This window comes from Delphinapterus leucas, chromosome 3 (genome assembly GCF_059928025.1).
Source record: "Delphinapterus leucas isolate spDelLeu-1000000601 "Yukka" chromosome 3, BTC_Dleu_Yukka2, whole genome shotgun sequence".
NCBI classification, from domain to species: domain Eukaryota; kingdom Metazoa; phylum Chordata; class Mammalia; order Artiodactyla; family Monodontidae; genus Delphinapterus; species Delphinapterus leucas.
In genome coordinates, this window is record NC_143131.1 from 66,267,425 (window position 1) to 66,291,398 (window position 23,974).

Sequence of the window (23,974 nt, forward strand, 5' to 3'; positions counted from 1 at the left end):
ATGAAGAAAGATAAAACAGAACTAAGACATAAGGTGATGAAGAGTACTCCTTTAGATAAGATGGTCAAGGGTATGATATTTAAGCAGAGATCTGAATGAAGTGAGTGAGCCAAGCTAATAAGGAGAGTTTTCTAGGCAGAAGAAACAGCAAGAACAGAAAACTCTAAGGATAATGGATAACAAGTACATGAAAAGATAACCAACCTCACTAATAATCAGAGAAAGGAAAATTCAAGTAATGATATACACTTTACAAATATCAGACCAGCAAAAATATAATGTGTGGGAATACAAAGCATCAGTGGAAATGAAGGGAAAGGGAACTCTCATGCACTGCTGGATAGAGTGTAAAGAAGTACAGCCATTCTGGGAAGCCAGCTGGCCGTACTCAGTGAAATGAAGAATGTGTACACTCTGATCCAGAAATCTTACCCTAGAAAATCAGAGTTCTCCCAAAATCCCTTAAGAAGACACGTATGCAAATGGAAATCACAGAGTTGTTTGGGGTAGCCGGAAGTGACAGGCAATCTAGGTGATCATCACCAGAGGACCAGACAAGTAAGTTGTCATAGATGCATACTCAAACACCTGAAGAAGTTTCAAGTTATGAAATATATATAAAGAGATTCAAATGGATAGTTTTTTTTTTAAGTATTAAGCACTGAAATACAGAAAAAAAACTCTCAGATTTGCTTTGAAATAATACAGCTTGCTGAGGTGGAATTGTGGAGAGGTTACAAATGTTTATTAAGCAAGATTAGCTATGAGTTTATCATTGTTGATGCTGAACAACAGATACATGGGAGTGTGTTATACTCTTCTCTCCACATTTGTATGTTTGAAATTTTGTATCATAAAAGGCATTATTAGAGTGTTGCGTGAAAAAAGAAACAGATCTATAGCAGAATAACATTTACATAAATGAAAAACATACATGTTCATAAAACACCACATTTTTTTTTTAAAGATACACACTCATTCAAAAACATTAGCATGGATGTCTTCGGAGGCAGGGAATGAGAATCGAAACTGGGGATAAATGAGAATTACTGTAAATAAAATACAAGAGAGGAGCCTTGTACTTGCCAAAGCTGACAGTGTGCCATTATCTGAGGAGTTTAATTCAATGTTTTTTCACCTGAGGTCAAGAAAGAAAACATGAAGCAAATACAAAGTGCTCTAGGATCACAGAGGAGGGGTTAACTAAATCTGACTTGGGAGGAGTGGGTATTCCCGGCCCGCACCTTGGACCCATTGAATCAGAATCTCCAGGATTGGGCAAAAGGTACTGCTGTTCAATTCCCATTTCACAGAGGAGAAACTGAAGGACAGAAGTGAAGTAACATTCCAAGCTCATAAGCCAGTAAGGAGAAGAGGTGGAATTCAAGCCCAGGGCCAGAACTGCCACTCTTACTCACTGTGCTACCAATGCTGCACTATTCTAACTTAAAACCTGCACACTGCTACCAAATTGAACTTCCTAAAATATTACTTCATCCCACAGTGCCACTGATCTTGACAACCACAGAAAAAATTAAATTCTTTATAGACTATATACTGCCCCCAATCACCCTCATTCACTCTTTCAACAAATATCCTATTTTGCTCCATTCTAAATCCTCTCTTCCAGTCACACCAGTCCTTACTTCTTTCAAGATACCCACAACACCTCCAAGCCTCCAAGCACTTTCTCCAAACTGAAATAACTCTCCTCTCCTCGATATATACTTACTCATATCCCATATATCCTGCAAGGTCCAGTATTCTGAACACTTTCGTAGCACTAACTGAATGAGGTTCCACGGATACTCCAAGAAGCTTCCCTCATGACTTCAGCACACACCTTTTCCTTCTTTAATTTCTCTTGCACGTACTCTCTGAGCCACTCAATTAGCACCTATTACAGTAACACCTCATTTATCCAGCATCATTGGGAAGGGTGTTTTTCAGAAGTGAATTTTCCAGACAACTTAAGCATTAATTTAGGAAGCAGCAAGGTAAAGTCATGCTAACTTTAGCCACAGAGATACCTAGGCTCAAATCTCACCACTTAACTAGCTTTGAGCAAGTGTCAACTGTCTGTTTCATCATCTATAAAGTGGGGATATACTACTAACTTCTCAAAGTTGCTGTGGGTATTAAAGAAATCACATACCAAAGCTGGTACATTAAGTCATGGCTACATTACGCCAACTACTATTATGCACTAAGACAAAATCATTTTAATGGAAATATTCATCAAATGTATATACTTTGAGATTTTTCTCAGAGAACAGTGAATGTAAATTAATCATCTCTTGATAACTCATTATTTATTCAACATTCACTCATTCAATAAATAGTTATCAATTCAGTAAAGCTGCAGGATATCAAATCAATATACAAAAATCATTTCTGTATACTAACAATGAACTATTAGAGAAAAAATTTTAAATCCCATTTATAATAGCATCAAAAGAATAAAATATTTAGGAATAAATTTAACAAAGGAGGTAAAAGATCTCTACACTGAAAGCCATTGATAAAGAAATTAAAGACACAAATAAATGGAAAGATATTCCATGCTCATGGACTGGATAAATTAATATTGGTAAAATGTCCATACTACCCAAACTCATCTCCACTTTTTTTCTCATTCTATTGTGGAGTTAACACTGACTAATTTGACCTAGAATTTTCATCCCAAAACAAAAGCAGCAACAATGATACACAGCAATGATTTTCTAAGTTTTGTTAAATGGAATGGCACTTTTTAAAAAATAAAACATTTCTTTTTACTCCACCATCTAAAAACATTAATATTGGAGCTACTCTAATATGGCCTCATTTCATACTATAGTGTGGCCCTCATTTCATACCATGTCACCTCCTTCAGTCCCTTCTGGAAAAGAGTTTGAAAACATGGATATACAATTAAGAACACTGGCCTAGGAATCAGAAGATTCTAGTCCTTGTCCTGAGGATGACTTTATAGCAAAGTAACCTTGTACAAGCCACTTAACGTCTTCAGTCTCATTAAAACAGAGATAAGGGCTTCCCTGGTGGCGCAGTGGTTGAGAGTCCGCCTGCCCACGCAGGGGACACGGGGTTTGTGCCCCGGTCCGGGAGGATCCCGAATGCCGCGGAGCAGCTGGGCCCCTGAGCCATGGCTGCTGAGCCTGCGCGTCCGGAGCCTCTGTTCCGCATTAGGAGAGGCCACAACGGTGAGGCCCGTGTACCGCAAAAAAAAAAAAAAAAAAAAACCAGAGATAAACCTGACATGCTTACCACACCCAATAGTGAATCAAAAGCAATAATATTGAGGGGGAAACACTGTCACCAACTAGACTGTAAACTAGAAACTACATCTCTGACTTCCCTGGTGGTGCAGTGGTTAAGAATCCGCCTGCCAATGAAGGGGACACAGGTTCGATCCCTGGTCCAGGAAGATCCCACTCACCACGGAGCAATGAAGCCCATGTGCCACAACTACTGAGCCTGCACTCTAAAGCCCGCGAGCCACAACTACTGAAGCCCGCGAGCCCTAGAGCACGGGTGCTGCAACTACTGAGCCCACGTGCTGCAACTACTGAAACCTGGGTACGTAGAGCCCGTGCTCTGCAACAAGAGAAGCTACCGCAATGAGAAGCCCAGGCACAGCAACGAAGAGTAGTTCCCGCTCTCCACAACTAGAGGAAGCCCAAGCACAGCAACAAAGACCCAACACAGCCAAAAATATATATATTTTTTAATAAAGAAAATATAATAAACTACATCTTATTGCTTTTGTAATAAATAAATTCTAGCTGTTTGGTTGATGTCCAAGTCATATTGAAATATTAAGGCCCCCAAGAATGAATTAACCTTTGCAAACGACCAAGCCAATTTACAAACTGGTAAGTGTGGCATCAAATGGAATCAACACATTTATTGAATCCCTACTACATTTGAGGCCCTATGCAGTGCTATAGCCAATTGCAAAGAACAACTAAATTTGGTGCTTAATGGAAAATGAAGTTTATCTTTTAATAATTTGAGCTTAAAAAGTCAATGAGTTAAAAGAGTAAATAATGTACTCTCTTAGATTTCTCAATGCTTTCAACATGTTAAACTTGCTTTTTATAAATCACTGAATTAGGTTATATTTATCTGTGTGTGTGTGTGTGTGTGTGTGTGTATACACATATATACATATATATATATATATATACACAACAAGACAGATAGACCTAAATTGTTTCCTATACGGCTGGAGGTTGTACAAATGGGGAACGGAAGCAGATAGGAATAAATGAATGAGTGAAGGAACCATGAATGTGAATTAAAAGGTAGAGGCGCCTGACATGGACCAAAGATGATACTATGCCATGAACTGGGGAGTATTATTAACTCAACCCTCTACACTTACTGTCAAAACAAATAGATAGTTACATATATAAATACACTAAATCTCATAATTTAAAATACCTAATTCTAAACAATTGGCCCATGTTATCAATCTTTTTAATCTAAAAGATAAAATAAAGAGTAGCAATTTTACAAAATATAGGTGCATAAAATAAAATTTCTCACAGACATAAGAGAGACCCAGGAAAAACACTGGCTTTTTCCAATGGTTGGTTGTTTTTTAATTGAGTTTTTTTTTTTTTTTTTTTTTTTTTTCTGGCCACGCCATGCTGCTTGTGGAATCTTAGTTCCCAACCACGGATTGAACCCGGGCCCCTCAGCAGTAAAAGCACCAAGTCCTCACCACTGGACTGCCAAGGAATTCCCAGAGATGTTGTACTTTTAAAAATAAATTTTATTTTTAAAAGAATTTTAAAGGAAATTATTTTATTTTTAAAAGAAATTGTAATTTTAAAAGAAAATTTACATAGTAAAAAACATATCTGTAACTAAAAATCTGTAGGCTTACTTGAGTTTTACCTCTACTGAAAAGTAGACTTCTCATATAGAGTGACAAATTGAAATACACTTACTCTCTAGTACCATAACTCTGATTTATATCTTATCTTTTAACTTTACATCATAGACTAGATTTTTTAAAGAAATATAACCTTCTGCTAATAAAAAAACTAGACTTTTTATATCTCAGTCCAAATATAAGTAGAAACTGAGGTTCCTCCTAAGTGATAAAATTTCAGCAGATTCATTTTGGATAAGAAATGAACCAAAATAATGAACATCTTACCTCCGGTTATTCTTCACTAAAAATTTATTTAATAAGTAAATCCCCTAAAAAATCACTTCTCATAGAATTTTTATTGTAGTAAAAACCACATAACATAAAATTTACCATCTTAACCATTTTTAACTGTACAGGTCAATAGTGTTAACTATATTCACATTGTTGTAAACAGACTCCAGAAATTTTCATCTGGCAAAACTGAAACTCTATACTCATTTAAAAACGAATGTTCACTGGAAAAAAATGGGTTCAAATATGGATTCTATAAACACTAAAATGTATGACCTTAGGTTTCTAACTACTTTTGTCTCAAGATTCTTTGTCTATAGAAGAGTATAATGTCCACCATATTGTTACTGCAAGATAATGAAGTCACTAATTTAATATGCTGTGTTCTGTAGGTCATTCAAATATGTTAGTAGTTTATTAAGAAATTATACATTAACCCTTTACCTTTTTTAGATGACCATGGATTTGAAGAATACTGACTACTATTTTCATGGAGTAGAATTATTGCCCTCAAGAAGTAATCACAAATCCATGTGACTGCCAAGCCAAATGGATCTTTGGCAATATCCTATGGAAAAATATCTTTACTTATGCCAAGTAAGGGAGAAAGATTTCCTGGCTGCCTAAATAAGCTTCAGGCAAAAATGCTTATCCATTTCAAGTGTTCCAGTAACCATTCCAGTAAAGAACCTTAAAAAATAGAAAGTCAACTACTTTATCCAAAGAGAGTTCAATTAATATGATTTTTTTTTAATTTCCAGATTTCAACACATCTATAGAAGAGATCATCATCCAAATTAAAAGAAATCCTTTTCCTTTTCCATAAGAACAATGAACCATTTATTTGTAGGTTACTTGGGAGGGATAACACCCAAAACTTTGCTTCTCTTCTCCCTGTTGGTTCTGTATAACTTGAGAAGGTGATAAGATAAAACCCAAAACCAAACTTTCTTGTATTATAAAGTTAACTTAAATGGAGAAATGAAAAGTTCTATCTTTATTTCAATTATCATGTCAGGAGAACAAAGTCTTTTGGCTTTTCAACACTGCAATGCATTGGAGCATTAGATTTCAAGGCCTTAAAATTGGCTTCAAAAGATGGGCATTGATTTGATGTCTTATGTCAAATCAAGGTTATCTCTGATAACGTTCACTTACGTGAATTAGAAAATCTTTATAGTAATCCTTAAAATACTATATCAAAATCTTTCTACCTTACTTGGCATAAGTAAAGATATTTTTCCATAGGATATTGCCAAAGATTCATTAAAAGTAAAAGAACCTACTCAATCAGAACCATAATACAAATTTACTTCAGAAATTAAGTATGCAAAAATGAATGACATATGATGTTAAAGCATCTGGTTCTTCAATTTTTTCCTTAATTCTTTTCTTTCAGTTTCTAAATATGGAAACTATCATTCTCTTTTTTCAAAATAAAGTGGTAATCCATGATGCATAGTGTGGATAAATACTTCAATGTAAACATATATTAAAAATTACTGGTCTTTATGGAACAAAGTAACAATAATTTACAGCCTAGACTGCAAGACATGCAATAAGAGTAACGCCAATGCACTCTGTAAATTTACTTTTAACATCTTGTAAATAACGTTTTAAATGTTTTAAATAAAATAGTTTTGCTTTTACATGTTCAACTTCCTATCAAAATTCTAACAAGATTAAATGGAATCTCTAAAACTTATTTTTTTAAACTAAGTTCTGAATCATATCTACCAGAAGAAATGACAATTTGCTTGTTTTTCCTGTTTTGTTGCTTTTTATAAGAACTTCCCTTTTTACAGATACAATAAATTACATATGCAAATAAATAAGAGGAAAACAAGCAGTCTGAATGCTGCTTTTATATGTGGTATAAAGCTTTGCAGTTTGGTTACTTTGAGTGGTTCACACAGAAAAAAGAAATCTTGACTACAGGAGAAATTGAGTCTTGTACAGATGCAACTATCACTATTGTAAAATAGAGTATCTTATGCTCTTTCTATTAAAAAAAAAAAGACACTCCACAACCCACCCCCACCACTCCTTAGCTATTTTAGCAGCCTGATCCATTGCTGATTAAATGATATCTTAACTTTTTAGACAATTAGAAAAACAGCACATTCAAGAAACATTCAACTTCTACCTTCATAAATTTTAAATGAATAATTCCTCTCATTATTGGAAGGAAAGAGGTCTGAGAAAGTAATTCTACATTTTAAGATCCTCCAACTTGGATAATTTCAAAAGATTTAAATTTCTGAAATATTTTAATTGGTTGTTAAAACTGTAGCCTTCTTTGTCAGATAAAATAAATATGCCCAGAATCCCCCAATTATAAAGGTCTTATTACGCTCATTTTAATGTCAATCAGCAAGATCAAATACTATCAGTCATCAACAGAAAAAAATATGAAGGCCCCAATAATCTCAGGATTCCACTGAATGGAAAATATAACTTGGAAGTCAGCCAGAGAAGAGAACTAGTCTTACAGTAATAAACAAACAGAAGAAATAGAGAGGGCTCCCACGACTTTTCAAGCATTACAAAAATGAGTCTCCCTTAGTTATAGTAATTACAATTGTAGGGATTCTCATCACACGTCAACAGCTGAAAGAGAAGGATCAGAAACCCCCATTATAGCCACACAGGTGGAAGCTCTTTAGACTTAAAACTGAAGTATTTGCACTAAGTGATACGTTTCACATAATATGAATTTATTATAATCTACCTAAATTGGATTACTCAAAATCAAGCAGTCTCAAGAATTGTCCTTTATAGTCCTCCAACTCTGCTGATAGATCATATCTATCAGGAAATGTAAGAAATTATTAACCCTAGATTTTAATGATTTCTTTTTTCTTTCTATATAACTTACCCTGATCTGACCAAACATCATACACTAGACAGTATTTACCTGTAGCAATATAATTTAGCAAACTGAAAGATCTCCCACAAGCCTGTCACAGTGGCTATTTTTGTCTAAATAGGGCCTTGAATACTAAGTAGTACTTATTTCAACTAGTTGAATTTCTATGCATTTAAAGACGCGAAACTTGTTCTCTGAGCCCTGCAAAGGAAGTCTGAAAAATTTTAAACATCATCAGTCTTGCAATTATCTGAAAAAAAAAAGCAAATGTTTAACTACAGACACCATCAGAAATGTGCATGTTGTATCATAAATACCCATTCATTTAAAGTAAATGAACAAAAGGATGATATTTTCTGATTAGAATAGTCAAGACCCTTTTTTTTTTTGTGGTAACACGGGCCTCTCACTGTTGTGGCCTCTCCCGTTGCGGAGCACAGGCTCCGGACGCGCAGGCTCAGCGGCCATGGCTCACGGGCCCAGCCGCTCCGCGGCATGTGGGATCTTCCCGGACCAGGGCACGAACCTATGACCCCTGCATCGACAGGGGACTCTCAACCACTGCGCCACCAGGGAAGCCCAAGACCCTTTATTTTAATTAAAGCTACTTAAATGAATTGGTAGGTGATGTGGCAAAGTAACACCAACCTGTAGCTGATGCTTTGCCTTTTATAATTTTTTAACCATATGGATGAAAAGGTCATTGTTTAATTTGTTGTATTACTTATGTATTAACAATAAGAGAAAATGTGGTAAAACAGAAAACACAGCAAAATATCTCTCTGCAATCTTTAGTACTTTAAAGGGCTGGTAAATCTAAAATAAGATATTTTTCATCTTGGTTTCCATTTGCAGTTTGACGAAAATATCTCCCTCCCTCTACTTTACTCTAAATGACAGCAGGCTACTATAACACATACACAATTCTTCTACATTTCAAAGTTCCTAGCCTTGCCAAGGGGACAAAGTAGATGAGAAGTATATCCATAACATCAACAAATTCTCAGTATACACCATATAGACAACCAACCAGCAAAGGAAATGGACTTATAAAGTCTCATAAATCTATTAAGCAGAAAGATTTTTCTATATTTAAGAAGTATTTATAAGGAAAACATTTAAAGATGGTATGCTACCCTCTTAAGCCAGTACCATCATTGCCTTTCCAGTCAATAACTGGTTATCTTACAACTGGTATCAAGACCATTGCCCTTACTGGAAGATTTTTCAAATAAATGCCATTTTATTCAAGTTCCCAAGAGAAAAATCAAATTGACCTACATATGCTCCTCACTATTGATTTTAAATGAATATAAGCATGCTAAATTAATGATCAAATGAAAGTACTTAAGAATTTTGCTTAGAACAGCAATGGTTGTAAACTTTAGTTAATTCATTTCATGTTGCAACTATATTAAATATATATTGACAAACCTTAATTTATTGTATCTTTTATAACTATATAACAAAAAATAAATAACCATCTTAAACCTGTCAGTTACCTTTCAAAGCTCTAATGAAACAGTCATGAGATTTATGTAAAAGGCAAATATGCTATTAATGATATGCTATATAGAACTAATTCTTATACTTCAAATTTTTTAAATTCAAATATACTTTTAAATAACTAAATAACAGATAAGAAATTAGTATTTTACAAATGACAATTAACAACATATTTTGTAAACTACTGACAGGGCAGTGGCTGGATTCAATGCCCTTTTTCAGGATTCCCACAGCACCCTCTGCATACCCATTATACGGTGTGTTACCCAGAGTGGTGATCACTGGTAGTGACCCTCCTCTGGGCAGTGAGTCCTAGTGGGCAGAGACTACTGTGTTATTCAGACCTGACTGAAGAAGGCTCAACAGAGGCTGACATATCAGAGACAGTTAGCACTTCTTAAATGAATAAGAAATGAGAGCAGAAAGCAGAAGGAATATTATCCCCACCTCATAAAATGTATACAAATTTATAGTACCATAAAGTAGTTAAACAGGTTTTAAAAACTAATTTTAAGCGCTAGGACATAGAAACAACCTAAATGTCCATCGACAGATGAATGGATAAAGACGATGTGGCACATGTATACAATGGAATATTATTCAGCCATAAAAAGGGATGAAATTGAGTTATTTGTAGTGAGGTGGATGGACCTAGAGTCTGTCATACAGAGTGAAGTAAGTCAGAAAGAGAAAAACAAATACCGTATGTTAACGCATATACGTGGAATCTAGAAAAATGGTACTGATGAACCTAGTGGTAGGGCAGGAATAAAGATGCAGATGTTGAGAATAGACTTGAGGACAGGGGCGGTGGAGGGGGCAGGCTGGGACGAAGTGAGAGAGTAGCACTGACATATATACTCTACCAAATATAAAATAGATAGCTAGTGGGAAGCTGCTGCAGAGCACAGGGAGATCAGCTCTGTGCTTTGTGACGAATTAGAGGGGGGGGGATAGGGAGGGTGGGAGGGAGACTCAAGAAGGAAGGGATATGGGGATATATGTATGCATACAGATGATTCACTTTGTTGTACAGCAGAAACTAACGCGACATTGTAAAGCAATTATACTCCAATAAAGATGTATTTTAAAAAAACACTAATTTTAAGAGCTATTTTGACCAAACCCAACTATTCAAAAAGCTCTTTTTTCTCAGGCCATTCTATACAAAGAACTGGAAGACTTATTTCAAATGCATAAAAACTTGAACACTGTCCTGGGTATTCTCCATTGGTCCTGCCTTTCTGCCCTGCTGTGACCAGGAAGACTGATCTCTACAGAGTATATCACCTCAGGTCCCTTACCCTATGGCTCCCAGTTGGGCTCTACAGAAAGGAGGCATCAGCTGATCAGAGGGCAGGAGAAGAAAGAAGATCCCCTCCCTGCCAGGCCTCCAGCCTCTGTTTACAGTGGGTCTGACCATGGCTGTGGTCCCCATCATAAAACCACAGCTCCAGGAGAGTAGCTTTTCTACGATGACCACAGTGTTCATCAGATTCTGGCAACTGCTCTCTCTCTTTTCCCCTCAGACCTAAGAGGGGTAAAAAGCTTCTCTTGTTCCTAAATCCTGGGTGTTCCTCTATCCCCAGTGGGTTTTAATCATGCCCATACCTCATTAAACTCTTTAATTATTCTTTTAAGGTAGCTATCCTACTGGGGATCTGACTAATACAAACACAGAAACATTTTACTAACTAGCAGCATCTTTGCCAGTGATTGCTGTATCATGGGCTATTGTTAATGATATCCCCATCTTACAGAAAAGCATCATTTTTTTGGTGTTAACTAACTTTATTGTTTTAATCATTTTGTAATATATATACATATCCAATAATCACAATATAAACCTTAAACTTATATATGTTGTATGTCAATAATATCTCAAAAGCTGGAAAACAAAACAAAAAACCCAAGTTTTATATTAAGTATTTCTCAATCCAAAACCAGAAAAACTGTCTGAGCTTCACCCTGGACATGGCTTGGTATTACCAGCTTGGTATGGTCAAGGTAGATTCTTCTGAGGTGCAAAAATTCTGTGTATTAGTTTCCTACTGCTACTGTAACAAATTCCTACAAATGTAATGGCTTGAAACAACATAAATTCATCATCTTATAATACTGGAGGTCAGAAGTACTAAAATCAAGGTGTTGGGTGGGGCTCTGTTTCTTCTGGAGGCTCTAGAACCCATCTGTTTGCCTTTTCTAGCTTGGTAAGGATGCCAGCATTCCTTGGCTCATGGTCCCATCCTTCACCTTCAAGACCAGCAGCATCTTCCAAAACCAGATCTTCCCATCTCTTTCTCTGCTTCTGTCACCACATGGCCTTTGCCTGACTCTGAAACCCTTGTCTCTCTCTTATAATTGTTATTACACTGAGCTCATACAGATGAGCTAGGTAGGAAGTAACCCATATCAAGATCCTTCATCCAAGATCCTGAACTTAGTCATGTCTGCAAAGTTCATTGTACTAGGTAACATATTCACAGGTTCTAAGGATTAGGATGTGGACACCTTTGAGTCACCATTATTTAGCCTACCATAGTCAGTAAAAATCCAAGGTGCTGGTTGGAAAAAATATCACAAAGATTGGAAATGGAAACATCATTTAATGTTTTAGTAAAAACTTGCCTATACTCTAATCTTCTCGGCCCTGAATCTGTAAGCCCAACTCACTTACAAAACTGACCAGTACCAACCTGAATTAAAAATGAATTAGTAAGTCATTTCCCAAAATGAACTTCTACCTGAAAACTATTCCTAGTATATGCATACACATATGTATATTGTGTAAATGTATGTATTTTATGTAAATGTAATGCATTTTATGGTAAAAAAAAAAAACTCACTGAAGTTTTTTTCATTACAATATTTCTAAATGAAAGAATAATAATATCAGTCTCTCAGGTTAATTCAGGGGAAAAAATGCTTATTGAAACACCTTTAATAGCTTCCTAATAATAGCTATTGCTTAAATGCACTGATAAAGTACACTCATAATTTTAATCCAATTATAAATGACAGCACATCACACTGTAAAAAAATTGAAACAAAGGAATTGTTTCTATTTTTTCTCATAGTCAGTACTACAGAAATGACTATGTAATAGATTCAATATGGTTGTACTATTGCTCCTGGACCACATGGAACTTTCCAGATGCCCTAGTCCAAAAACAAACAAAAAAACCAATAGACCATATGCTGGTTGGAAGAGAGAAGTATAATAAACTCATAATTAGAGGAGAGAGTGTTTTTTCTACACATTACATATTCTTCTATTTATTTCTGCCTCTAAAATTTACCAAGTAAAGTAATTTATGCCAGATCACTTTGCCTCTAGATACAGAAAGAAGAATGGAGAAACAGCTCCACCTGAAATTATAACCTGAGTTCTTAACTGGCATCTTCCTCTCTGACAAGCATTACATCCAAGTTGCTAAATCTCAGATACCAGCTAAAGAATTTGGAGCTATTTGTGGAACACTCTGGGTAGCTGTAATTCTGCCCACCTTCTTAGCAACTGTAAAATGTTTTCTTTAACCTTTTTCCTTAACCTCTCTCTTCTTGAGTGCATCCAACCCCAAGTAAAAATGGTGGATATGTGTAAAGAGAACTATCCACGCAGTCCCCTCCCACTCACCACCCTCACAGCTCCCATTATTTTTTTCCCCGTATGAAGCAATGAAACACAGTGAGGCAAGATGTTTAAAATGGGTAGTGGAGTCAGAAACCTGGGTTTGAATCCCTACTATGCAATTTACTACACGGCCTTGGACAAGGTATATAACCTCACTGAGACTCAGTTTCCCCCTATGTAAAATGGGGCTTATATCAACTTTATGAAGTTGTTGAAGTGATTAAGCAAGAAAAAAAAGCCAGACACAAAAAGACAAATATTGCATAATTACACTTATACAAAGTATCTAGAACAGTCAAATTCATTGTTACAGAAAACAGAATGGTGGAGGGGCTGGGGGAAAGGGGAAATGGGGAGTTATTATTTAATGGGTACAGCGTTTCAGTTTGGGAAGATGAAAAAGTTCTAGAGAGGGATGGTGGTGATGGTTGCATAACAATGTGAATGTACTTAATGCCACTGAAATGTACACCTAAAAATGGTTAACATTTTGGTAAATTTTATGTTATATATATATTTTACCACCATAAAAACAAAAACTAAAAAACCAATGTTCTATCAATAATCCATATCAAGAAGCTTTCTCTCCTTTATTGGAGAGAGGCACAAAGGGAAAAAAACCACTACCCCAACTCTCCAAGTTGAAGCTAACCGGCAAAAGAATAGAGTTCATCAACCAACATTAGCCTAAACCTTCATTCGAGTATTGACATAAACTTTTAACTGTCTTCTAGTCCACGATTCTCTGTTGCATCAAATCCATACCTAAGCCTTCTTAAAATATGTATGAATCTCTTATTGTAAAAGAGGCAGCTGTAGTATAATGAAAGAAACACTAACCTTGGAACCAAAGAAAATCTAAATATGACTAAGCTCTGCCACCTATTATCTGTATTACCTTAGCTGGGTAAGTCAATCTCCATGTACAAATCTCTACAGTCAATGGGAATTATCACCTACCTCACAGAATTATCGAGAGATTTAAATAAAGCATATTAAAATACCCTGAAACTCTAAAGTATGATTCCATTTATATTATTAAATTTGCTGAAACACAAAAAAGATTATTCTATCAAAAATTCATATTAAAAATATACACACATTTCATACTAATACAACTAGGTAATCTCCTGTAGTCCTGAAAGCCACAGACAATACTACTAAATGCCTATATTATAGAAAACTCTTCTTTAGGAATTACATATTAATCCTGATACTAAATATTAGAAATATTTGGGGAGAAAATGAGCTAGATATAGTGATATCCTGTTGTGATATATTTATAACAGGTTACATCCTTGCTCCATTTATTCCACAAATATCTAATCAGAACTCCAAGCACTGTGCTAAGCAGTGAGACTGCACTGGTGAAGACAACCATGGTTCTTCTCGTCAGGGAACTCCCAACCTAACCAGAAGATGAGACATTAAACATCACACAAATAATCCATAAATTTGTGACAGATGTGAAAAAGGAAAAGTAGAGGTTGCTATGAAGCACAGAGTAAGGGGGTCTAATCCAATCTGGGAAATTTATGAGAAATAATTAGCCAGTTGTACCATCCTTTGTCAACCCAACAGGCTTTAAGTATTTAATAAATCTTAGCTATTTCTACCATCAACATTATTATAAAGGCCATATGTTCCACTCTCCTCATTAGGAACAACTGTATCCCTAGGGTTTAGAAGATAAGAGATATGCAACCTTATTATTTAGGAAAACCCAGATAAACTAAACCCACCACCCAATTCCTCAATAAAAACCAAAACCAGGCTCTAGAAGGTACAGCTTCATCCCAGTTCTGACTCATATTCTACATATCCTTGAGCAATTATGCCGATGCTGAGAGGTTACCTCAATGGCAGTTTGGACCTGTCTAAAATGCTCTTAACCCCAAATCTTCTCATGGCTGATTCTTTCAATATTATTCAGGTTTCTGCTTAAACGTATCCTCTAGGAACCTTTCCCTGACCACCCAATCTAATGTAGCCTCCCAGTCACTCTCTATTATTACACCACACTACTTTATTATTTTTTTAGCACTTATGACTACCTGAAATTGCCTACTATATTTATTTACTCATTTATTATTATATGTTTCCCCTTCAAACTTGAAAGTAAGTTCCATAAGGCAGGGACCCACTTTATTCTCTCCATATCCTCAAGATACATCTTCCTTGCCAAAGACCTCCAGTTCTGTTTAGGTAGTCAGGTACAAAGGAGAAATGTTTCCAGCCCACAGGATGATTGATTTAAGCCAATTATGGTAATCCCATTACCTTTGCCAGTAACTGGTTTAGGAGAGGAATTTTACAGTTTTCTTCAATAAGGCAAAAGAAGATACCTGCTAAGCACCTCCAGAAAAGGTTTTCTCTCTGATTAATGAGACATAAAGGAAAAACCTTGCCCTTTTTCCTGCCTTCATACTTGGTGGTGTGACAAAGTGATACTGGGAACCTGATGCAAGGATGCTGCATTCATGAGAGGGAAACCATGACGATGGCAGAGAAGCTGATCTCTTGGTATTCTTGATTCCCTGAATCAACTCTGAAACTACCTCCTTCCAGACATCCTGTTATGTGAGATTTTTAAGCCCTGATCAATTAAGCCATTTTCTGAGATTTTAAAGCCCTGATCAATTAAGCCATTTTCTATCTCCTGTTTTGATACCTGCCCCCCAAAGCACAATAAACTCTTAAGCCTCTGTTTCTTCTGTAACATTAACAGAAAATAGTACCTACAGTCTAGTGGATTCTTGAGGGGATTAAATGAGACAATGCAAGTAAAGTGCCAAACAGAAACAAAATACTCAAACGACAGTATTTGCTGTTATTGTTACTATTAAACATTAAACTTACTATGACAAAACTCCACAAGCTCTTTATGTAGTATTTAGGATTTTGTTACTTTACAGAAAACATTCATTTTAATCCTGTTTAAATAAAATCATTTTTAATAAAATAATTCATTTACCTCGCCTTCTTCCATCAGTAAAGAAGCTTTTGGTTTTTTCTCAAGTTTGAAGTAGGTAAAAAGAAGAATCAAGGCAAATATCAGATCACTGAAGAAAAATAATCATTAATTTCAGGTGAGACCCTGTTTTTAGCATCAACTCCTCCCTTAACTTAGACACGGACAGAGCCTCATAAAAATTTTCATCTACTTACCTTCACAAATATTTCACCAGTATTTTAATATAGCTTAGATTATACTAAATAAAAATTTAAAATATTTTAGTAACTAAAACTATATTATAGTTATTTTAAAATTCTTTTAAAAAAGAAAAAAAATGAAGTGTTATACTTCAGTTTCTACAATTTTTTTCTGTGCTCAACTACTTGTTTGATATGCCATGAAGCAAAATTAATACAGAAGATCAAAAATAAGAAATTGCTAGGTCATTGGTTCAAGCTCACTCCAGCTGAATTGCGAGTTAAAATGCTATGATGGCTCATTACTGTCGGAAAACTGTATGGGCCCTACATGAAATAGAATAATCAAAATTCTTAAAGTGAAATATGAGGGTAGTTTTGTCATTACTAAAGAAGTGAAACCAACTAAATTGTCTCTTTTAAAGATGAACAAAGAACAAATATTAAATCCTTCACTGTATTGGAAATGCCCAGGCTCTTATGAGCCCAGATAAATTTCTGGTTCTGTTAATATTACAAAAACATTATTAGTTCCACTTTTCAAAAATCCTTAACTATCAACCTTCTGTGACAAAAATTACCAGTTACTCATTATGACCAACCATAAATTTGAGCAACTTGTAGGGCTATTAAAAGTTATCTGGAAAAACTCTATTCTTCCCTGGATGGAACATTTTTCTGCCTATTTTTCAACATCTCACACAGTGACTGAGATACACAGTTTGGGGAAGAATAGCCTCTACTATTTCTCTAACACTACTGAAAACAAGTAGGATATAAATCTTGGTAGACCATCCTTCAGATCACTCTTTATAGTATACATGGGGTTTTGGTACAGTAATCAAATAACTCTCAGAGTGCAAGTCATAAGTCATGTGAAGTCTAGTCGTATACATATGTTAACAAAACCTTACATTAATAGATATTACATATGTAAAATACATACGAAATCTGATAAGCAAAGTTTAAAATCTAAATATAACCACTTATTTTTTATCCCAAACTCTTTTCAGATTTTGACAAATATATCCTATTCTATTGTTCTAACGCTATTTTAAGGCCCTCCTTTGAGAAACAATAAGTTATTAATAAAATTAATATTCTAGCATGTTTACAGAGGCTCACATACTACTAAGCAACAATATGTCACTAGTAAAATATTTTATATCATTTCCATACCAATGTCAAAGCAATAATGTACACACAATAGTAGAGAATATCCCCACATATTCCAAAATAAAATTATAATTATTTTCAATACATATTTTAAATTACACATTCCAAGAAGTAGTTTCATGTCTTTTAAATCTAGTACATTAATCCTCAATCCTATGTCCCAACATTAATATAACAGTTGTGATCTCTATGGAAGAGAGAACATTCTAAATACAAAATTTTTTTCCAAATTTTACTTCTAACTATAAACTATTGGGGTGAAGTGTTAATAAATGGCAACCCAGGTATTCCAACCCCCACCCACAGAATATGTTTCAATTTTAAAACAAAATAATTCTATTTTCTAGTAGTAATTGAAGATGTAAGACACATTTACTTCACTACTGCAAAGCAACTAAAACTTGATGCTTTTTTTTTCATCCTGAATTGGTTTTATATGGCAAACTGGCTCTAAAGTGTGGGAATAAACCTTTCCATTTTTTTTCTTTCATAGCTCTGAAAAAATACATTTCAAAAATACATTTCAAAATACACTAATACTATTTCTAAGAGTAATAAACCTGTAGATAAACAATACTAAAATTTAACTCTCAACATCTTACGCTTTTTTTCTTCAGGTTTGTTCCTTCAAAAAATCATTTTTTGGATACTTCTAAAATAATGGAAAAGAGATCAATCAAAAGAAAAGCTCCTATAGCTAAGATGACATATTAGATACCAGTATTTTGGAGGAAATATCCTGGGGATTGGGAAGGGAAAAGTCAATTTAATATCTTATAGAAAATTTCATCCCCATAAAGATATTCCTTCATTAGTTTTAGAAATCTTGAATTGCATTAACTGCATTAATGCAATCAAGTTTCTGAAGAGATCTGTATTACTTCACTTGTCTTAACCTTATTTCCTTCAGAAAGGAAGGAAGGAAGAAGAAAAGTTTATCATTTTTAGGGGGGCAACTTAAAATAATAAAAATGCTGGTAGATACTAATCTCTACAAACTCTCTTTTATATGGAGTAGTATTTACTTACTGTTTTTCCTAAATGACCAGAATTCGACTAAATTCTACTTCATGTATAAGCATGATCATCTATATGGAGTAGCATTTAAATGATCTTTAGACTTTAACCACTGAAAAATGAGTATATGTTGTTTTCATAGTTTAAAAACCAAAGTTACTTTTCAGAGCCCCAGGTTAGATGCACAGTTAGACTTCTGTAGTTTCTGACAAGTTTACTTAATATCACTGTTTAGTATGTGTACCTTATGTTCAATGTTGCTTTACAGCAGATTCATCTTTCTGTGCTATTACACAATTTTAAAGATGAAATTAGTTTAAGAAAAAGCAGTATCACAACTCATCTATTTGCAGGCGCCAGTTAATCTTTCTCTGGCAGTGTGGCATACAGAGTAGCTTAAAGTTCAGCAACATTTCATACAGAAATTGTTCACAACTACAATGTCTAATTTCAAAACTTAAGTGATAAAACAAATTTCCGGAAGGAAAAATCTCAAGAAACAAGGCTTCTCCATTATTTTAGGCTTCCAACTTTCCCTCCTGAAGTTTGTCTTCCCCACACCACACACATATCTGTAATCTGTTAAAATGGAGTTTATAAGCATAGGGTGCACCAATGGTTAAAACTGCATATCTGATCAATCTTTACAGTCTGTTATACCTGATTATGTAATGCTGTTCCCTAAATCTGTAGCATTCTACCCTAAATCAAGAAAGCAATCTGTGACAGTGAAAAAAAATGCATCTTTCATCTTCCACTACAGGTTTTAAGCAGAGATATCTTTGTTAGAAATCCAGCTAGTAGTGTAACCCTGGGCAAAGTTACTTAACTACTCAGAGTTTTCTTATTTCTTTAATGGAGAAAAAAAAAAAATCACTACCTTGCAGAATTGTTGGGAGAATTAGAGAAAATATATATAAAGTGCTGAACACAGTGACGGACACATAGAACGACAAATAAATAATGATTACTGTTGTGTTGTTATCGGTTATTTTTGAAATACACCTAGGCTAGAGAATATGGAACTCAAACTTCCAAAGTTCTTATTTTGGAGGTCATTGAAAAAAAAATTTCACACTGAAAAAATGCCCTTGAGTCTAACATCTTCATTTATTCAACACTATTTGGTGCTTTTGACATGTGAAGACACTATTCTTAATGTCAAGGATACCTCAGAGAAGAAATTGCCAGTATTATCCCTTGCCCTCAAGAAACTTACATTTTAGAGGAAGATAGACATTAACCAATTCCACAGTTACTTAATTGCAATTGGGATTACAGTGCAGTGTTACAAAGAAAACCTGCTAAAGGGGTAAATGACCTAACAGGATCAGAATTTAAATTTCTACACAAACATCCCTCCTCCCTCCAAGGGTTTTCAATCACTCTCTCTATAATTAAACCTAATCCAAACTTTTATATAGACTTGATCTGTCTGGCTTTTAAAACAACAAAATCAGTAATTAACCTGACTTCAGCCATTTTTATATTCAGAACTGTATAGTGAAAATATAGAACCTGTGCAAAACCTACAAATTAATTTCAAGTATTTCATATAATGACTTCTTAACAAAAGAGAAAGCAAAGATATAATATAGGTAAGGGTCTGTCTGATATTTACTATGAACTCACTGGAAAATACATTTCTTGACAGATTAGAAAACCAATATTTTTATTTTATGTGCATGCCATTATTTTTAATAATGACTCAGTTTTCAGAATGTTTATTAGAGTAAAATAAATATTTACATATTCATTACTGAAAAACAGTTCTGTGACTTTTAAGGCCAGTACAATTCTGATTTGCTTACTAACAGAGCATTTGTCTTCACTCAGGTACCTTTTAAAATCTGCCACCTTAAAAAAAATTTTTTGTTTTAAATCTGAGGGCATCCATTTTAAAGACGACTTCAAGATTCCTATCTTCAGAACTTAGTAGGTTGTTTGTTGTACAATACTGCCGTTAAAGTCCCAAGTACAAGATAAAGGGAAAAAATGAGTGATCAGATCAACTCTCCCAGCAAAATGAAACTAAGTCTATTCCATAAAACAGAATCTATCTCAATGTTTGTCTTAGATTCAAGCAACATTCACCTAGAAATTAATGCAACGACAATTAACCCAGAACAATCATTGTCAATTCTCCAAAAGTGGCCTCTTCACCTGTATTTAGTTCATAAGGCAAACCAGTCCAGGATTCCTGCTGCCAATTATAATGAATGGAAGAAATATATTTAAATCAAATAGCACCATCTAGCAGAACCGTCACCACTTTGCTTACAAGAGTAGATGTTACTTGGTGTTCAGTTTGGTAGATTTGACAGCAAAATGGCAATATCACAGAATTAGAGCTGGAAAGGACTATAGACACACCAGGTTCAACTTCCTCATTATTGTATTAGATACTTAAAAGAATTTTTTACAAAGTTATCAAAATATAGATTAAATTCAGCCATTCCTGGAAGTTCAAGTAAAATACAAAATTACTTTAATTCTCAAATTCAACCACTCCCCAAATAAATAAGATTATACCTCAATACACATTTCAATTCCTTCACTTCCAAAAATGTGAAATCCAAATACTCTGTAATCATTAAAACATCTTCCCTAAATGTCTCTATTTTCTCAGATATATTGCAACCAAATAATAAATGTACACAGATTAGGCTATTTCAAAACTTCAATTCCAGTAACTTGCTGTTTCTTAACCAAGCTATAATGCTAAGCCTTTTACATACTCCTTGTCACAGCAACAAGATCCTGAATATAACTCAGAAAATACCTCGGGGGGGGGTGAATACCTCTCCGTTAATTTTTTTTGTTTTGCCACATCAAGGCCTGCCTCCCCTAAATCCTATAGAAATTATGTGTGTTGCTGCCAACACGAAGATTAGCAAATGTTCCCATCCCTAGGGCACAAGAAACTTTCAGGAGACGACTACTAACTGCCTCAAGCTAGGAGGGAAACTCGGTAGTTTGCACGTTCGGTTTTTATTTACGCAGCTATTTCCGCGCGCAAGGTAACTAAAGCAGCTTTTGAGAGATGCTCTCAGACTTTTACCCAGTCTGAACCCCTAGGAAAGGCAGAGCACGTCCAATGACAAGGATACACTTCACCCTCAGAGTGGAGGTGGTTACTGGGAATCACTGTAAGATCTGCTGTACAGAAAAGAAGGGTTCTTCCTCAGTGGTCACAGTCACTATTCGCTCTCATTGTTAGTAACAAGCAAATCACAGTTACAAGTACATAAGAATAGCAGCAAACAACCCTGCCTCGCAGCTTGCCGTAACCGTGACATCCCAGGCCGGGAGGTGCTCTTTTCTCGCCAGCCTCCTCTGGGCTCCCACCGAAGTTAACACCTGTATCTCCCCGCCACCCCGACCAAACAACTAACTCCTCCCCGCATCCACGCTTCTACCCTTCCCGCAAGTCCCCGTTCGGACCACTGCTCCCTCCCCACCGCAGACCGCCCTCCTCGCGCCGGCCGCCGCGGCTCCCACGGCTACCCCTCCGCGCCCCGCGACCCCCGTCCGGCCCGCCGCCCGGGCCGCCGAGGCCCCCAGACGTTTGGGAGGTTGCAAGTCTCCAAAAAAAGTTCTCCAGCCGCCGCCGCCGCGGAGTTGGGTCGCCTGAGAGCGGCAGAAACGCCAGCCTACCCCAGCAGATCCCGCTTCTCGCCAGCACACTTTTCCTCACAGGGAACTCGGTCTTAGACTCCCAAACTTCAGCGGCGCCCCTGGCGCCCCCTGCCCGGGCTCCGCGAGGCGCGCGGGGATGAGAATGCCGCGTCCCTCCGCCCGCTGGAGAAAGCCCCGACGCCCACCCGACCCACGGCCGCACACGCCCTCCGCGCCCCGCGCGCGTCTCCGCGCCCGGCGGGGCCCCGCTCGGCCGCTCCGCGCCCGGCTTCCGCCCGCCGCGCGCCCGGCACCGCCGCCCTCGCCTTGCTCGGCGCACCCGGCCCCGAGTCCCGGCGCCCGAGCCCCCGCCGCGGCGCCGCTCGCGCTGCCCTCCCCGCCAAACACCCATATTCCCTCCGCTTGCCCTCCTCCACGCAGCTGCCCTTTCTCCCCCTACCCACGACCCACGTAGTCTCTCCGCTCCCCGCAGCCCCGGACCCCAGCTCTAAAGTTACTTTGTGAGAAGGTGAACCCGCGGGTTATTTCCCTCAATCACCCAAACAAGTTTCCAATCCCCGCCACCAGCACCGCCGCCGCCCCCCGATACACTCGCTCCCTCCCGCCGCCAGACCCCAGGGCCGCCCGCCCCGCGCGAGCCCCTCCTGGGAAACAGCCGCTCCCCGCACCGCATGCCCCACCTCGCGTACCCCTCCCCCTGCCAACCCACCCCAGGCTCTCCCCGGGCGGAGAGTGTCTGTGTGTCTCCGAGAGAGTGTGCGAGTGCGTGCGTGTGTGTGTGTGCGCGCGTGTGAAGGCGGAGGTGGGTGAGAAGCGGAGACACTTACTTCTCCCGGGCCTGGCTGTCGGACGGGACGGCGCTGCTGTTACTCTTGCCTTTGCCGTACATGCTTGTGCCGAGAGCAGCTCCCACTGTCACGCACCTGTCAACCCATCACAGCCTCCCCGGGAACAGCCCCGTCCCCATGGCGACCCACGCAGCTACCCCCACTATTGGCCGCCCCACGCCAAAGCTCCGCCCCCTTCGCCCAGGCAACGCATGAGACTGACAGGCCTACCCCCTCCCTCCGGCCTGCCGAAGCGCGCGGCGGCGGCTACAGCCTAAGCGGCAGTCTCCTCCCTCCTTCCCTCCCTCCCGGGTTCCCTCCCTCCTTCCCTCTCCGATCTCCTCCCTCCACCCGCTCTTCTACCCCCCTCCCCCCTCCGAACCCCGGCGCAAGGGGGGAATTAGAAACTGCTCTAGAAGGATTTTAAACAACTGGCTGTTCTCTCCGTCGCCGCCCCTCCCCCCGCGCCGCCCGCGCTCGGCTCCTCACTGGAGACAAGGCGCTGGGAGGAGGGGAAAGTGCGGCCTGGAGTCTCTGGCAGGAGCCGGCGGAGCTGGAGCCTTGGCGGCCCCAGACTTCTGGGCGCCCGCCGAGTACACAGGCAGACCTACGGCCCCAGCCGCCGTGGCCCCCCCCCACCAGCCCCTTTCTCCCGCTCCTCTCCTGTCTGTGACCCCGCGCCGGTACCCAGGATTGATCTCTGCCGCCCTCGGCCCTACTCCCTGTGGTGTCACCCTCCGCCTGCTCCCAGAGGGCCGGCTGGCGAGGGACACGCGCGCCGTTCCCTCGACCTTCTGGCTAAGCAAGCAGGAGGGACTCGCCTTCCCTCCCGGGGAGGGAGTGAGCCTCCGGCACTTGGCGCCGCTGGGATGGCGTCGCCTGGCCCCTGGGGCCGCGCCCTGCAATCCGGGGGAGCACTCTGCTAGGGCCTGCCTCCCAAAGATGGCCCGGTGACTCCTGGGGACTCAGTGGCCTCC

At 38.1% G+C, this 23,974-nt stretch overlaps 1 protein-coding gene across 8 annotated transcripts in view; it reads right to left on the reverse strand.

Annotated features, from left to right (window-relative positions):
- The window catches only part of SSBP2 (single stranded DNA binding protein 2), a 297,817-nt gene extending 274,550 nt beyond the window's left edge, over window positions 1–23,267 (reverse strand). For 2 of the 8 annotated variants that reach the window (XM_089909089.1, XM_089909088.1), the window contains exons 1-2: window positions 22,998–23,267; window positions 16,160–16,247 (exon numbers count right to left, since the gene is read on the reverse strand). In XM_089909089.1, coding sequence (XP_089765215.1) covers window positions 16,160–16,247; window positions 22,998–23,059 — 150 coding nt within the window. In that variant the 5' untranslated portion in view covers window positions 23,060–23,267. Of the gene's footprint in view, window positions 1–16,159; window positions 16,248–22,997 lie in introns of those variants that run through there. The other 6 variants (XM_089909086.1, XM_089909087.1, XM_022593529.2 and 3 more) reach the window with 6 other exon arrangements.
- Window positions 23,268–23,974: the final 707 nt, after the last annotated feature.